General features: G+C 37.9%; 1 protein-coding gene and 1 long non-coding RNA gene across 2 annotated transcripts; both read left to right on the forward strand.

Moving 5' to 3' along the window:
- Window positions 1-127: 127 nt before the first annotated feature.
- LOC108708110 (pancreatic secretory granule membrane major glycoprotein GP2) lies at window positions 128-12,633 on the forward strand. Its single transcript, XM_018246457.2, has 9 exons — window positions 128-249; window positions 1,062-1,076; window positions 2,920-3,102; window positions 3,201-3,302; window positions 6,958-7,178; window positions 7,502-7,656; window positions 10,324-10,566; window positions 11,018-11,180; window positions 11,653-12,633. The coding sequence occupies exons 1-9, from the start codon at window positions 201-203 to the stop codon at window positions 11,674-11,676; spliced, it is 1,155 nt and encodes a 384-aa protein (XP_018101946.1). The 5' UTR covers window positions 128-200; the 3' UTR covers window positions 11,677-12,633.
- A 976-nt stretch (window positions 12,634-13,609) lies between these two features.
- On the forward strand, window positions 13,610-16,961 carry LOC108708111. The gene is made up of 3 exons (XR_001934389.2): window positions 13,610-14,176; window positions 15,071-15,136; window positions 16,510-16,961. It is a non-coding gene; the product is annotated as an uncharacterized LOC108708111 (long non-coding RNA).
- The last annotated feature ends 534 nt before the right edge of the window (window positions 16,962-17,495 follow it).

The following is a 17,495-nucleotide window of genomic DNA, read 5'->3' on the forward strand; positions in this document are numbered from 1 at the left end:
ACAGGGACATTAACAAATGACTCGTCCCCAGTTATTGCCCAATCCTCTTCAGTGATAAGTAGCCACTCCCCATTTCCACCCTCTATAAAAGCCTCAGTTTGCAAAGCTGCCTCCCAATCCGCAATAAGAACTTTGTATATTTCTTGAGATTTATAACATCTGTGATTTGAAGACAGAAGTACCTACATAAACGAACCAAAATGAAATATATCTGTCTAATTGTGCTAGCTGTTCTGCTAAAACACGCAGGTAAGAGAAGTGAAAAGGTGATGGAATTATACTTCCAAATTGTTGAAAGGTGCAGCAGGGAGAGCTGCAGGAACATGTCTGTATACAATTGGGACCATGGTGACTCACCTTAACTTTTAGTATATCATAGAATGGCCAATACTGAGCAACGTTTCAATTGGTCTTTATTTTTTCTTCAATATAGTTTCTGAATTCTTTGCCTTCTTCTTCTGACTCTTTCCAGCTTTCAAATGGGGGTCACTGATGCCATTTTAAAACTAACTTTCTATTCAGGGCCTCTCTAATTCATATCCCAGTCTCTTATTCAAACCAGTGCATGGCTGCTAGGGGTAATTTGCACCCTAGCAACCAGATTGCTGAAATTACAAACTGGAGAATTGCTGAATAAAAAGCTAAATACAGTAACTCAAAAAGCACAAATAATAAAAAATGAAAATCAGTTGCAAATTATCTCAGAATATCACTCTCTACATCATACTAAAAGTTAATTTAAAGGCGAACATTCCCTGTAACAATTGTTAAGACTTTCTCAACATAAATCTAATTATTAGAAGCAAATTTAGGAATATTATTGTCTGTTGCAGAGAAACAAGAAAAAAGTCTCTCTGCTAATTCTGCTAAAATGTATTCAAAAGAACAAGGAACGTGTTTGGACACAAGTATCAAGCACAGCCTTGTTGTCCATTTTAGCTTGGGTGCACTTGCATTTTGCATTGGTAAATGACCCTAATAATTATAGTGCAAAAGAAAATAACATATTCGGAATAAGGATAATCCAACTAAATGATGTATCTTGTTTTGTTCCCTTTTAGGGGCAGCTTGCTACAGTAAGTACACTTTTTTCCCCTTGATTTTATAACTTTGTTGTGTTTCTTGTCAACAAATTAAGTAAAAAATATGTTATATGCAAATGTCAATCTTAGATGTTGAATGCATGGAGAATAGTTTGGGATACAGCTTTCTTTCAATTTCCCTATATTGCCAGTGCCAGTGAATTCTTCAGTTCTGGTCTAACAACATTCTGTATCTACAAGGGCCGGGGCCCACCAGGTTTTTACCTGATATCCCGCTGGCCCAGTCTGACCCAGAGTCCAAGACCCACTAGGGATTCCAACACAGCCCCCTTCCTCCAAGCCCCCCTGCCCCAGTCACAACCCCCCTACCTTTTCTCTCAATCAGGGCCAAGGTGGGGAAATCAGGGGGAAATGCGGCCCCGTGCAGGCAGGGAGTCTGGGTCCGGGGGCTCACATTCTTTTTACCTGGTGTCTCAGCAGCCCAGACTGACCTTGTCTTTACTTAGATGTCTTACAATTGTATAACACTAACCACTCCATAATAAAACTACTGTTCATTTCATTGCTCCATCTACCCTAATATAAAAATAAATAAACCTTCCTCATCAAATGAATGTGTGGATTTTTCATGATACAAGAGGCCAGCTGTACCTACATGTCCTCTGATAAATGCCTGAGTGGGGTATTGTGTTGTATACCTATGATTTTATATACCTATAATGTGAAACATATAAGGTGCATTGCACTGTTGCAATTTACATTACTTTTTCCAAAATAGCTGATGCTACATGGGGCTGAATCTTGGCCTGCTGAAAAATTCAGGCTGAGAATCAGCCCCTATACTGGCATCAGCTTTCCTCCTTGCCTTCTCCTGGAACCATTGTGTCAGCCCAAGTGCAGGCACATGCTGTGAGTTTGCATTTTGGTGTCCAAATTTGCTATGTGCGCACTGATTGTGTACTGCTAATATCTTGAAATGTATCCTGCTCTTCCTCTGCTGCTCACTCTGGGCTGAATATCAAATGCAAATATTCTTATCGCCCTTGAAACTTCTATTCACTCTTATCTGATCACATTTAGATTTCCTGTCACATTTAGGGGCAGATTTATCAAGGGTCAAATTGAAAATTTGAATTTTTAAATTCGAATTTCGAGTTTATATTAGTGTAATTCGACTAGGGAATAGTCCAAATTCGATTCGAGTTTAAAAAAAATTTTGAATTTTGAACTTCATCATGTACTGTCTTGAATTCGAATTCGACTATTCGCCATCTAAACCTGCTGAATTGGTCTTTAAGCCTATGGTGGACCTTCTACAACCAATTCGAAGACATTTGGTGGACTTTTGAAAATCTAGTTTTTTTTTATTTTTAAAAACTCGAATCAAATTTGATCTGATTCGATTTGAGTTTGTAGGTTGATCATATTCACCCGGATAGAAAAAAATTTTGATTTTTTTAAATAAATTTCGATTGGTAATTTTTTTCCCGAATTTTGAGTGTATGGGAGTTGATGGGAGTTTTTAGAAACCCCCATAAAATAATTTTTATCCAACGCATCACTCTGTGATGATTCCTTTAATTTCAATGGAGCGGGTAAGTTTTGGGTGCACATTAGACCAGGTGAGAGGGATTAAATCATAGAAACATCAATATATGTATTGTAAATATGGGGAGTGTCCATGTCTGCTGTTAAGTAAGCACCAGCCATATTTTAGAACAGTAGAAGAAAGTTTTTATTTATGCATAAATTCTTTTAATCATCTTATTCTGTAAAATACAACAACACCTATGCAGAATGTTTCAGTTTGCTGATGCTCTGTGATTAATTGCTAAATGTTTCTCATTGGGTGCTTGACTGAATGGTTTTCCTGCAGATGGAACAGATACTATTATGTGTACAGATCCAAGCTGCAATGGGTTCTGTAATGAAGATATTGGATGTTCATGTGCTTCGGATGAGACAAAAACCTGCATGCCCACTGCTTGTGATTTTATATATGTCTCTCAATGCTGCCCCTCTGGCTATTTCTGGGATCCCAGTCTATCATGCTGCAGTGGTAAGTGATATGTTATTTACACCTCATATCTATTAGTTATTAATGAAACTGTATACTAACATTGTTTCATTCACATCTCAATTATATTTCTCTTATAGATGAAGTAATGTGTGACCCCCCATGTCTCAGTGATGAAATATGTGCCAGTGTTAATAATGTAGCAACTTGTGTCTGTAATAATTCAGCTTATTCTGGCAAAAGTAAGTCTCTTCTCTTTTTATCTTTCTCATAGGGTTAACTCACGCTCCTTGCCTGGACTTTAAACACACAAAATATATCGAACTGTGTTTTAAATTACCATATTATAAGTTTAAGCTTCTGTCCCAGAGCTGGAACTTTATCTTCAGGTCAAAAATACAGACGTTAAAAAAAACATGAGAGGTGATGCCTACATGCCTCCCTCTGCCTGCCAATCTCAAGCAGAGCTGTGTTCATTAGGGGAATGTTTGGAGGGCAGGGTACAAAGTGCAAGAAGTTTGCACATCACAAATGACGCCTTTATATCAGTGCCTAGAGGATCCTGATTTTATACAAATGAATGTACTAGTATGACTTAGGGGCATCTCTGCAACATATTAACTGAGAAAGGCTTTTCACAGGGTTAAACACAGAACAAAAATGTTGCTTAATAAATATACAAGTCTGTTGTGCGGGTCGAGAGGTTTAGGGCCGACACTACAGCACTACATTTGCGGGTTGTGTTCTCTCCCCTCCCACAACCTTACACTGCCAGCTTCCTGCTTCCAGCTTCTGTTTTTATAGGTGCCTGCTTGCCCCTTTTATGATGTCATCTGCGGAGCAGGGTGGCATGGGCCTATAAATAGAGGGGAGGCTGCGAGTGTGGACTCGGACTCGGGTCAGTGGTAGGAAAGCTTTTTGAAGGGGTATTAAGGGATATAATATGATATATAATACTATGAGTTTGTGCCAGCATGGTTTTTTGCTTATAGATCTTGCCAGACTAAAAATGTATTTATATGAGAAGGTGAGCAGGGACCTTGACTGTGGGATAGCAGTGGATGCAGTGGCATAACTAAATGTTACTGGGCCCCACAGAAAATTCATTTTAGGGCCCCCACATATCCAGAGGTTGTCCTTATATATGTAGGCCCTCATGGGGCCCCTGTACCTCCTGGGCTCCCCTGCAGCAACATGGTCTGCTTCCTCTGTAGTTACACCCCTGAGTGGATATAACCTACTTAGACTTTGCTAAAGCATTTGATACAGTACCACATAGAAGGTTACTGATTAAATTAAGGAATGTTGGCCTGGAACAAAGTATTTGTACTTGGATAGAGAACTGGATAAAAGATAGATTGCAAAGAGTGGTGGTAAATGGAACATTTTATAATTGGACCAGTTTGTTGTTAGTGGAGTACGGCACGATCTGTACTAGGTCCCTTGCTTTTCAACTTGTTCATTAATGACCTGGATGTAGGCATAGAAAGTACTGTTTTTATTTTTGCTAACGATACTAAATTGTGCAGAACTATAGGTTCCATGCAGGATGCTGCCACTTTGCAGAGTGATTTGACTAAATTGGAAAACTGGGCAGCAAACTGGAAAATTAGGTTCAATGTTGAAAAATGCAAGGCAAAAATAACGTAAATGCAAGTTATACACTTAGGGGGTTATTTGTCAAAGGTCGAATTTCGAATTGATGTGAATTTTTTTTTACTCTAACAAATTTGAATGTACTCAAAACTCTAATGGGAGGTTATTTATGAAAAAACGTGAACATCTCATATTTGATCAAATAGTCCTGACCCAAGAATTCTATTTGAATCTAATTTGAATCAAGTTTTTCTCTGAAAAAAAACTTGAATGTCAGGAAGGCAATTAACATATTCAAATGGTTCAACGGACCTCTGCCATTGACTTGTAAATGAACTTGGCAGTTTTTAGGTGGCAAATGTTCAATTAGAACTGTTTCCATGGTCGAGGTGTGATAAATCTCACATTCAAATTTACAATCGAGTTGGTTCTTTTAAATTCAAATTTTTGCGCTTTGACATAACAAAATTCAAAAATTCTAATTTGCCATTCAAACTTTAATAAATCTGCTCCTAAATGACAGTGTGTTGGGGGCTTCCTTAATTGAGTTTTTGTAATTAACAATTAATTCCAGGCAGTGTCATTCTGTGGCAACTAAATCAAATAAAGTGCTGTCTTGCATTAAAAAAAAGGTTTTGGGCTCCAGTCCTTAAAGGAAAACTATACCCATAAAAATGAATACTTAAGCAACAGATAGTTTATATAAATTGAATGACATATTAAAGAATCTTACCAAACTGGAATATATATTTACATAAATATTGCCCTTTTACATCTCTTGCCTTGAACCACCATTTCGTGACTCTATCTGTGCTGCCTCAGAGATCACCTGACCAGAAATACTACGACTCTAACTGTAACAGAAAGAAGTGAGGAAGCAAAAAGCAGAACTCTGTCTGTTAATTGGCTCATGTGACCTTACATGTGGTTTGTATGTGTACACGGTGAATCTTACGATCTCAGGGGGCGGCCCTTATTTTTTAAAATGGCAATTTTCTATTTATGATTACCCAATGGCACATACTAGTAAAAAAGTATATTATTATGATAATGGTTCATTTACATGAAGCAGGGTTTTACACATGAGCTGTTTTACTCAGTATCTTTTAATAGAGACCTACATTGTTTGGGGGTATAGTTTTCCTTTAAGAGGGATGTAAATAACCTTGAGACAGTGCAGAGACGTGCAACTGAACTGGTTAGAGGGATGGAAGACTTAAATTATGAGGGTAGACTGTTATGGTTGAGGTTGTTTTCTCTGGAAAAAAAGACGCTTGTGACATGATAACTCTTTATAAGTACATTAGAGAACATTAGAGACAAATATTTTTCCAATAAAGAGGATCACCGTACCAGATGTCCCCACTTTAGACTAGAGGGAAAATAACTTTCATTTGAACAATTCCCCATTAAATGAGAACTAGATGTCTCAATGGAATATGTTCCCACTTCCAGCAAAATAACACCCACCCCCTTGCATTCAAAGCTAATTGCTATTTTTTTGCATACCGTATATAAAGAAATTACACATAAATGAAAAGACTGCAACAATGTCATCAATCAGTGTAAACATACTGAGAACTTAGTGCCAATAGTGTGAGCTGTGAATATCCGTGCGCTGTATTGATGTCAATTAGACGTGGGACATTTAGATATTAATGTGACTGTGTAATAAAAGGCACAACATTTGCAGTGACCCATAGCCAGTCCACATGTAGCATTTACTGTATTGATCACCTGTTTAAAAGCAAACATCTTATTGGTTTCTATACCTGGGCAAACTTTTATTACATATGGGGGTAAGGCCCTGGTCACACAGAGCGTTGGCTCCATTGCTCTCCACCTGCATTTCTTAGGCAGGCAGAGAGAAGCAGATTTGCTGACAGGCACAGCTTTGGCCTGAGCACAGGTCCACAGAGAAGAGATTAGCCCAAAAATGGCTGCTTTCGTCTTTCTTTCAGGCCGATCTCTGCTCCTTTTCTGTGTACCTGGACTCAGGCCAAACCTGTGCCTGGCCAGAAATGCAGGCAGAGAGCAGCAGAGCCAACGCTCTGTGTGACCAGGGCCTAAGAGAGTCCTATAAATAAGAAATAGGATTCTCACACATAACTGTGTCTTATACAGAAGCCCATGATGCTGTTCTAGGGGCAAGAAGTCCTGCCTTGTAGTGCTAACCAGACAAAATTATACCTAATAGTGTCATTGGAAACTTGTACGCCACTTTTGCAGGGACTGATGTGAATGATGAACTTTTTATGTAAAATGCTGTGTAATATGTCACTTTTGATTATATATTATTAGCAATTGCAGACTTCAGCCCATCACTGTCCTGTCAATCCAATATAATGGTCATCTCTGTTAGTCAGTGTTTGCTGACCTACCTTGGCTATGATTACACCAACATACACCTACTCAATGAGACTGACAGCTGCAACATTCATTACTCGGAAATCATCAACAACAATCGTGTGGAAAGCATGCAGCTCAAAGTGCAGTCAGGATGGTGCGGTAACACAATGATGGTAATAATTATTTTGTTAATCTTGTTAATCTGTTGTTTAGTGTTTGGGTGTGCTATGGAACTAATTACCACTGTCCAACAGAATCAGTGATTCCATTGTCATATCTATGATTTCATTGAGAGGTTCCTTTCTGTACTGTCACATCATGCAATGGACACCTTGGGACAGATTTGGATCAAAGAGAAAACATTATGTTATGGCTTATCCTGTGAAAACATTTGGGCGATCTTTAATTTTAAGGATAATTGTAAGAATAAGCAACTGTAATAATTATTCTATGTTGCATTCCTGACAAATTTTATACCACTTTCTTTCTTTTGCAGTTTGACTCCTCCAAAGTATACTATAAAAACAGTCTTTATATTGGAATTCAGAATAAAAGTGTTATTACAGTGAAACCCATGCTCTTTAATGTTACCTGTAGTTACAACCTGACAATACAGACAAGCCTTATTTATGGCATCAAGCCAGTAGAAAGGTGAGTAATAAAGAATTTGACTGCACATAAAACTTTAATTCCCCCCGAGTGCAATGTTGATTCTTAACTTTTAGGCTATAGCCACACAGGTCAACTCTTCTCAGCCCACTTATGTGTCTTCACTAACAGGCATTGCATTAGCCTCAATTTGGTGCGAAAATGCATTCTCACAGGTTTCCAAGCAGAAATCCACTCTGTGTGTCAGCAAACAATGCCAATACAGTGCCTGTTAGTGCAGACACATGAGCAGGCTATGGAAACGGCTGAAAAATAGCCCAGTGTGACTATAGCCTTAACATGAGGAAGAGTTGGCCATAGCTTTGGGGAGGCTTTTGGTATGCGAGCATGGTAATATCACTGCAAATAGTGCTAATGAACAACAGACGATCAATCTCTTTCAGTGAGCAGCTTTTTACTGTCTGACTTCCTTGGATATAAGTAGTGATGGCATTGTGTTTATACATGCCCCAACATTCCACCTAATTTTATATGAGTTCTCTTTTGCCAACATTTTAAAGATATGTTTGCAACATGGAGGCAAAGGCCATCTCCATCGAGTTGTGTGCTGGGATCTCTATAAAATCCTGTAGTTATTTGCTATACCTTAAACAGTGCTAACTATGTCAGATAGGGCCATTCTAGGCTCCTTTATTCAGTGTCCAGCACTGGCTGAACTAATACATCTTTATAAAAATACATTGGACAAAGCAACCTAAACCATGCAATTGGCTAATTTTTCCAGTGAGGCATAGCAGAGAGCAAACAGAAAGAAATTATTGCAAATCTTTACGTTATTGATTATCTCTTTTCTGTTGTAGACACCATTTGAGATCCAGTATTTAGTCAGGTGCCCCTCCTAACAAGACTATAAATGCCTATAAAAAACATCTTTCAGTCATACTTCCACGAATATTAAGGGCAGCAAAACATTTTTCACCCCAAATCTCACCCTAATTCTTCTTCAGAATAGGCTTCCAGCAGTATTTTGGCATGCCATAGCAAATAGGCATTCTCATCAAAGTTAACCTAATTTGCTCCCCCTGTGGTTTAGTAAACTCTACCCCAGGAACTTGCTGTTTTAGATTTTATGAAAATAAAATATATACATATTGTGACATATGTTAATGTAGGAACCAGACATTAGGGGGCAAATTTACATAGGGTTGAATATTGAGGGTTAACTAACCCTCGATATTCGACTGCCGAATGTAAATCCTTCGACTTCGAATATCGAAGGCGAAGGATTTAGCGCATTTCCTACGATCGAACGATTCGAAGGATTTTAATCCATCGATCGAAGGATTTTCCTTCAATCAGAAAATTGTTAGGAAGCCTATGTGGACCTTCCCCATAGGCTAACATTGGCCTCGGTAGGTTTTAGGTGGCGAACTAGCGGGTCGAAGTATTTTTTAAAGAGACAGTACTTCGACTATCGAATGGTCAAATAGTCAAACGATTTTTAGTTCGAATCGTTCAATTCAAAGTCGAAGTCGTAGTCGAAGGTCGAAGTAGCCTATTCGATGGTCGAAGTAGCCAAATTCGACCATTCGAAATTCAAAGTATTTTTTCTTCTATTCCTTCACTAAGCTAAGTAAATAGGCTCCCTAGGGCTGATAGGCCACAGTAGTGAATAGAAACAAAAACAAAACAGAAAATGAATCCTACTCCTACACCAGAAGGCTAACTAAACATTGTACTCCCTATCTAATCCACTGCACAACTACTGGTACCAGCTTACAACAAAACAGAAATTACCTTTAATAATAAGTCTTATGTGCTTGTTCAGAGCACTGTCAGAAAAAGAAAGGCACTGGGGGCCATTTACAACCACAAGTGCTGTTATGGGGTCAATAATTTGGCTGGAGGCAGTTGTGCAAAAAATCTCATTCATTACTGGCATCAAAGGGCACTCTTTGCATTTTCACATAGTTGCTCTACATTAAGTGAAGTTGTGCCTATTGATGCAGGTTAGGTTAACTGGTGCAGCTAGCTTCTTCTAAAAAGTCACACACAGACACAGACATCATTTTGACCACTAGAAGTGACACCATTCAGACTCTTTTTTTTTTTTTCCAGCACAATTGCATCTGATTCTCAGCAACAGATGTGCTTCTGTTTTATGGTTAGTTGGATATGTGGATGGCACATGTAAGACTATTTTCTCTGTATAGGCATCGGAGGGCCTGTGCATATGATAGCATCTTCAGGGGGTGTCTGTAAATTATTCCATTTGTCATATTGTTCTTGAGTTGCTCAAATGTTACTTTGACCTTCAATTGCTGTCAGGAACAAGCTATACCCTCTATCCAAGCTTAGTTTCTAGTTCTCCTGCAGTGGGAACTTTTTTTTGACACAAGCCATTCTTCTTTATAACAAGGTATATATGCTTGTTGCACTTTATATGAATTTTACTAGATATGTCCATGAATTTTCAAGTTATCTGGTAACCCTAATTTCTAATGCTTTATGACACAATATCAGCCCATTTTGTAGCCAATGCACTGTGGTATGAAACTGAATAAGCTACACAAGATATCATGACGATTTGGAGGTCAGAGGAAATGATCATTGTTTGTATAGAGTTATTGACATTGTTTAGGTTAAGGCTATTCTACATAACAGTATGATATGACAATTGGTGATCAAATTAGCATTTATCTGCCCCAGTCTTCACAGTCTTGCAGAAAATGGAACAAGTTCCTTTGCCCTGACTATGTCTGCATATAAAAATCCTGATTATACTTCACCAATACAAGCAGAGGATACAGTGGAAGTGGGAACTTATATCTACCTGGGACTGTTTGTTTATAATGCTGATGGAACTGCATTTTCTCTAAGGGTGGAAGAGTGTTATGCCACCCCAACCAGTGAACCATTAGATGTCAACAGAGTGTATATAGTGCGTGGTGGGTAAGTAAGCACTTATGACTTATGAAGTTTTACTAATGTTTTGTAATAAGAACAATGCTGAATTATAGTGAGACAAATTTTAGACTGATCCTGACAAACTGGGGGGCAACTTCATAAAAAAAACTTGAATGCATTACATGTATTAAAATGTAGCAATATATACAGTACATATCTCTATAATTCCACTTGTGCTCTCCAAAAGCCTTTATTTTGTGCACAAGGTAAAAGGATATAAAAGGATTTGAACTGCACCTATCAAATAATTATCTTACCCGGCTAATTAATAAATGAGGGAATAAAGCAGTGCAAATCTAAAAGGTAATTTTGTCCAAGAATAAGACTTGTTTTAATTGGGAAATGTTTTTCAATGAAGAACCTAATGCCTGCTCCATTTGTCTATACGATTACCACTATAACATTTAAATAATGATTTATTGGCTTTTCTTAACAGCTGCGCATACACTAATGATGTAGAGTCAGTGGTAGAAGAGAATGGAAAAACTCTTGAGGCCAGGATCAAAATGAGTATGTTCAGCTTCCATAATCAAAATAATGTCTACATCTTCTGCAATGCTACGCTATGCCCAAATTCTCCGCTTAATCAATGTGATCAGGTTTGATTTTCTTTCTAACTTCCTAATACTGGTCCAAATATTTTTTTGGAAAACTGGAACATGGTTGAGAGCTTATTCTTTGATTGCTTTAGGACTTCAAAGAAAATGGCTTTAAGTCAAGTCAAATAGAAATTAATTGCCATTTGCACTACAGTACATAGAGATTATTTGAGCAGCATAGGAAAATAAGACACGTAACATTTTACAATATATACAAGAATAGATAAAATGGGTTCATTAGAAGAGGCCAGTAATGAAAATGTTTTCCTACAGCTCCAAATTGGCTCATTGGTGATTAGTCTAATTGCTCCTGGCAAGAAGCTATGAAATCGTCTCTTGCTTCTTGTTTTTATGCTCTCAAGCCTTCTGTGCCTTAGAGAAAAGTTGGGCTTATAACAGATAAATAGTTCATGCCCTGGGTGACCTGGGTTGGCTAATTATGGTTTTAATTCTTTTTTTTTGCATCTGGCAGTGTCGCACAGTGATGGGAGTTTAGTGGTGATAAGTTGTTCGGCAGTTCTGACCAAGTTTTTAAAGAAGATGTGGTTAATAAAGTATATTCTTCATGGAAAAATACTGGTGTCTTCTTACTTGGAGGTTTACGGCACCTGGACATTTTTAGAAGCTTATCAACTACAATCGTCTATCAAACACAGTTATACAGATCTACAGTGTATCTTTCCCTAATACTAATAACCTAAGCCTTGCAAATGGCTCTTCCTATGTACAAAAAATTACAAAAATTCAACTCCCTGGTAAGTGCAACCCCCATACATCGTATACAGTATCACTGCATTATATTCATATTCCAATCACAGGCAAACAAGTCTTACTGTATATACTGTAGTTTTAGTGCATATAAATAAAGTTACATCCATCAGTGTTACACCCAGCTAATCAAGATTTTCTTTCTTTAATATATTCTCACACTACCATACCAATTTATATTGCTATTGAATGAAATAAATTAATGCAAATGATCTAATGGGTATAATGAGTTAAACATATCTGTGATATAAGGATTAAAAGTATAATGTAAAGCAAATCCCCACCTAATCAATTTGTCTTCAAAAACGTATTGGGGCAATTTACTTAGGTCTGAATTTTCTCTTCGGAAATATTCACCATACTTCGCGCATGCTATGTCAGATGTTTAATTCCCTACAACTACAACTGCCATATTTTCACTAGTGAAAATTCATCAGCGTGATAGTTTTCTAGCAAATTTTCTCAAGCATTACTTTTTTCCCAGCGAAACTTTGTTAACATCTTACCCTTACGTCAATTTAAATATGGCGGGTACATACAGGTCATATATGTCTTTATTACTTACATTGGTGAAATTGCCGGAAGTAGACACTTATTAAAAATTTCTAAGGATCCAAATAAAAACAAAAGAGATCCTCGATTCTCCTAAGACCACCCTAAAACAAATGTAGCATGTGCTTCAAATGGTTAAAAAAGTATAAATACCATACATTTAACAGTTACAACTTGTAAACATAATCCCACATTAAAATATGAAAAATGCCAGCTTTTGTCTTTTTTATGATTTTTATGGATTATAGTATGTTTTATGTTATGATGTCACTGACATTATAATGTTGAGGCTGTAGCTTCATCTTATCAATTCCCCAGGTAGAACCTGGTGAAATAGCCGTTTGCAGGTAACATATTAGAGAGTTCACACTTTGATAAATTTGCAGATTAACGTTTATTTGCCTTAGCGAAAATTAGCCGGCGAAATGGCGCAAAAGCTCTCTAGCGCTGAGGTTTTTCGCTAGTGAATTGTCTTCTTTGCCTTTTAGTAAATTGGCGAATTTGCTGGGAATTGTTTCTAAATAGTACACCACAAATAATAACTTATTTCAATCAGTTTCTATTTTTTATTCCCTTACAATTTAAATAACATTTGAATTTGTTTTATATTGCGTCTCATTTTTCCAAGTAGCAGCTCAGTACACCTAATCACTGACAGATACATTAGTTGTAGTGATGTACGGCCCGAGAAAAACAAATGTCAACAACAAATGGTGTGCTACAATCTGGCCGAACCTGCTTGACCTGCGGGTATCAGGCCGGCCCACACATCACTAATTAGTTGATACATTGATGAGCAGCAGTAGCAGCAGCTTGAGCTCAAACTGAACATTCTCCTTAAGGGCTCTTACAGACGAGCGTTTTTACCTGCGTTCCGTTTTTCTGCGTTCAGCAGCAGTGGAGCGCAGGAATAGACACATTAAATTTTTTCCAATGGGGCTGTACTCACAGAGGCGCGTGTAGGCGCCAAACGCAGGAAAAATGAAGCATGTTGCGTCTCAACCTGCGTTTGGCGCCTACACGCGCCTGTGTGAGTACAGCCCCATTGGAAAAAATGTAATGCGTCTATTCCTGCGCTCCCCTGCGGCTGAACGCAGAAAAACGGAACGCAGGGGAGCGCAGGTAAAAACGTTCGTCTGTAAGAGCCCTAAACATTACTAAAGTCTGTCACAGAGTAACAGACATTCATTTCTGCAATTCTTTGATGCTGCTGAGAAAAAGAATTAACTAATGTATTATTTTAACAGTTTAGAAAGTCAGAGATCACAGCTGAAGTGAGAGGGAGGATAATTAATCTTAGGGGTCAGTTTATAAATAGTCAAGATTGGGAATTCATAATGAGCGCCAGTTTATCAAGTGTTCCCAAGACTTGCAAATGAAGATATACATTTTTTACGAACATTTTACGATTTGGATATTAAGGTTTTTATCCGAATTTTCTGAAAACTTGAATTTTCGATTCCAACATTTGCTTCCTGACTCCTCAAATGGTTGGGAAATATAACATCATCAAACGGACAAACACCACTGGTATCTTTACGAATCTCGGGCACATTTTTGGCTATTCGGCTCCAGTGGGTTTTCCCAGTGACTGCAGGAGAGACGGCATTGCGTAAAGGAGGACAAGCAATTGATGCGCCACCTTGCTTGATGTGAATGTTTTCACCTTCAATCTGGTGAGTACCTTTATTACTTTCTGGGTCTAGTATTTGGCAGGATAGTGGTAGATTACTTAAAATGTATAGGGATTTTTTAAAAATACTATCATATGTGAATTATACAGTTGATAATGAACCCCCTACTATAGAGTAGGCTGTGGGTGGTGGTGGAGGGTCCCGGTATCCATAGTTAGATTCCCACCTCCATTCATTTTCTTTTTTTCCCCTCCTCTCTGTTGACCTCCTCTGTTTCTGTCCCCCTCCCTTATGGACAGATATTAAGGGGGAGGGGAGCAGCTAACAGGGCACAGGGATAGTCTGTCAGAAAGAGGCAATGTGGGGTGGAAAAATAATGTGTGTGTGTGTCTGTAAGTTATTAAGGGGCACATTTACTAAGCTCGAGTGAAGGATTCGAATATAAAAAATTTCGAAGTATTTTTTTAGGTACTTCGACCATCAAATAGGCTATTTCGACCTTCGACTTTGATTTGAACGATTCAAACTAAAAATCGTTCGACTATTCGACCATTCGATAGTCGAAGTACTGTCTCTTTAAAAAAAACTTAGACTACATACTTCGGCAGTTTAAACCTAACGAGGTACAATGTTAGACTATGGGGACGTTCCCCATCACTTTTCTAAGCTTTTTGTGATCGAAGAAAAATTCTTTGATCGATCGATTAAAATTGTTTGAATCGTAAGATTCGAAGGATTTTATCGTTCATTCGAACGATCTTTACTTCGATCTATTGAAGTATTTGCGCTAAATCCTTCTAATTCGATATTCAAATTCGAAAGATTTAACTACGAGGGTCGAATTCGAGGGTTAATTAACCCTAGATATTCGACCCTTGATAAATGTGCCCCTAAGTGTTTGCTAGGATAATATATCTGCTTTTCCTTCTCTTTCAGATAATTTAACGTTCAAATTTTGTCTAACAGAAGTGGTTCATTAAGAGACAACCCCAATGGCTTCCTGTGAGTATAAGCAATGAAGAAAAAAATTACCTAATTTTTAACACCTATTAAATACACTTAGGTAGTGTATTTGCTTTGTGGTCTCTTTTGGAAGGAAACTGCAATTTGGAGTTGCAGGGAGTTTCAAATTGGTGCGCTTTATTTTTTGCACTGGTAAGTTATACTATATATACAGTATAGTGGGAAGACTTTATTTTATGTAGAATCAACATGATTGTTGAAATAATAATTACACTCCTATGCCCAAGGGCATATATGTTATTGTAAAAATATAGATATATTTGTATGTGCGTATAAGTATGTGCATATAAGTAAGTGCAGGGTATTTTAAAGCATGGGGAATTTCTTTACTGGGTTTGTCAGTATTTTAATATATTATAGGTAAATAATGTTTTTAAAATTTCTCCTTTATGCAGTGAACATAATGAATCTGGATGTTTTATTGTAAAATTATTGGTGGGGCAGGGTGCAATGTGAGATAAACAGTTTAAGCAGCTACTTTGCACCCTGGCCTGTACAGTAGCAATATATGCATGAGAGGCAAGTGGGGAAGGCATGTGGTGTCCCACCTCTTGCGCCATACTGTCCCTACCCCATACCATCCCCTAATTTGTGCATAAATCAAGACAATAAAGACACACAAGTTAGAGAGCACAGCTGACATAGGGTCCAAAGGAAACCTGTACTTTATCTTGTATCCAGTACAAGGTGCAGAGCACAGCAAGACCCCTGATGCAAGTGTTTCTTGTATGAGTACTAAGGGGCATGAACTTACTGCAGCCAGGATTATGGTAACTGCCCCCATAGATGCCCCACAATGTAGGCCATTGCTAACATTTCTAAAAAATATTTAAAAGTAAAATATGAACTATGTACAGTAACATAACCATTTAGAATTGTAAAAGTCATTAGTTTATGGACTTAAGTTGTTTTATAGACAGTAATATGAATGTAATGTATTTGTTAGTGCCTCAGTAGAAAAGAAATCTGAAGAGCTAGTGGGGAATCTTTATGTCACTGCTTTAAGGCTGCATATCTAAATTGGTATGGCAAGCAGTAAATATACAGAAATCATTTTTTAGAAATTCTTTTCTTGGACATTAGTGCCTATTTAAGACACATGCAAAATAATCTACTATTAGTAAGTCTAGACCTCTCTGAATAATGATAACTAACTGAATTACTGTGCAAGCCACACAGTATTTTTTTTCTTTAACATGGTATAGCATCCTTGTCTCAAAAAGAAGCATCTTACTGTTGTTATTGTATCTATGCTGCATCTAGATAGACACAAGGCAGGGTCACTATAATGGTAAAGAATCTTTTTTGTCAGTCTGTGTTGGTTCATAACATTTCATGTGCCTTTTCCATAGCTGTACCCTAGGCCGTGATGCTTGACTGTCTCCTTGTCCATCCTAAAATGAACAACTGATGGCAACCTTGGCATCCATTCTTCAGTCATAATAAAAATCAACATGTTGCAGACAGTGGCATAACATATCTTCATCTGGAACCTTAACCACTCTCTCATGGGATGAGCTCTCCCCCATGTGCATGTGCTCGCTAGGAGACTGGAAAAAGGGATTCAAATTGCACTGTACAGCAGACCCAGTGACATTAGGCCCTTTACTCCCTGTGCCCCCGCTGTATGATAGTTAAACCACTGGACTTTATTTAATGCTACACTAAAAGAAATGGAAGTAAATTATTGGTAATGGAATTTTGAGGATTATAATGAGATATGTCCACATATTTTTTAAAAAATCTGTTTCCTTAATATCTTTGAAGATGTCTGTCCAAATAAACTATACTGTATGTAAACTTACTCATGCCTGAGGTCTGAATGAAAATGAAAACTTGCAGGTTTATTTTAAATGCCATATTATTATATAAAACACAGCCTTAAATTTGGCCAGCACATCATTCAATGCCCCAGTGGAGCTTACAATCTAAAGTCATTCACACCTGCACATATCACAAACCCACACAGACACAGGGAGAACATACAAATACATAGTGTCCAGCACCGATATTGTCATAGGAGTCACCTGAGGCACTGCCCCCCCCCCTCGCCGGCTTACCTGTCGGGAGGGGAGGCAGGAACACTAGTGCAGAAAGCACAATTTTGCTCTCTCGCAATAGTACAGCTGAATTTCCGGTTTAAAAAAGGCTTTATTTAGCACTGTTCAACAATACCCACATTTAAATAAAGGGGACAAACATTTGGCAGCTAGACTGGCAGCAGCGTCTCGAAAAGGCAATGCTACATCAACGGCTCTCAACAGAAGCCCCATCAATCACACTTACGAAACAAAAACCGCATCACATGTTTCACATGGACTGGCTGGAAGCCATGACA

Source organism: Xenopus laevis, chromosome 2L (genome assembly GCF_017654675.1).
Source record: "Xenopus laevis strain J_2021 chromosome 2L, Xenopus_laevis_v10.1, whole genome shotgun sequence".
NCBI classification, from domain to species: Eukaryota; Metazoa; Chordata; class Amphibia; order Anura; family Pipidae; genus Xenopus; species Xenopus laevis.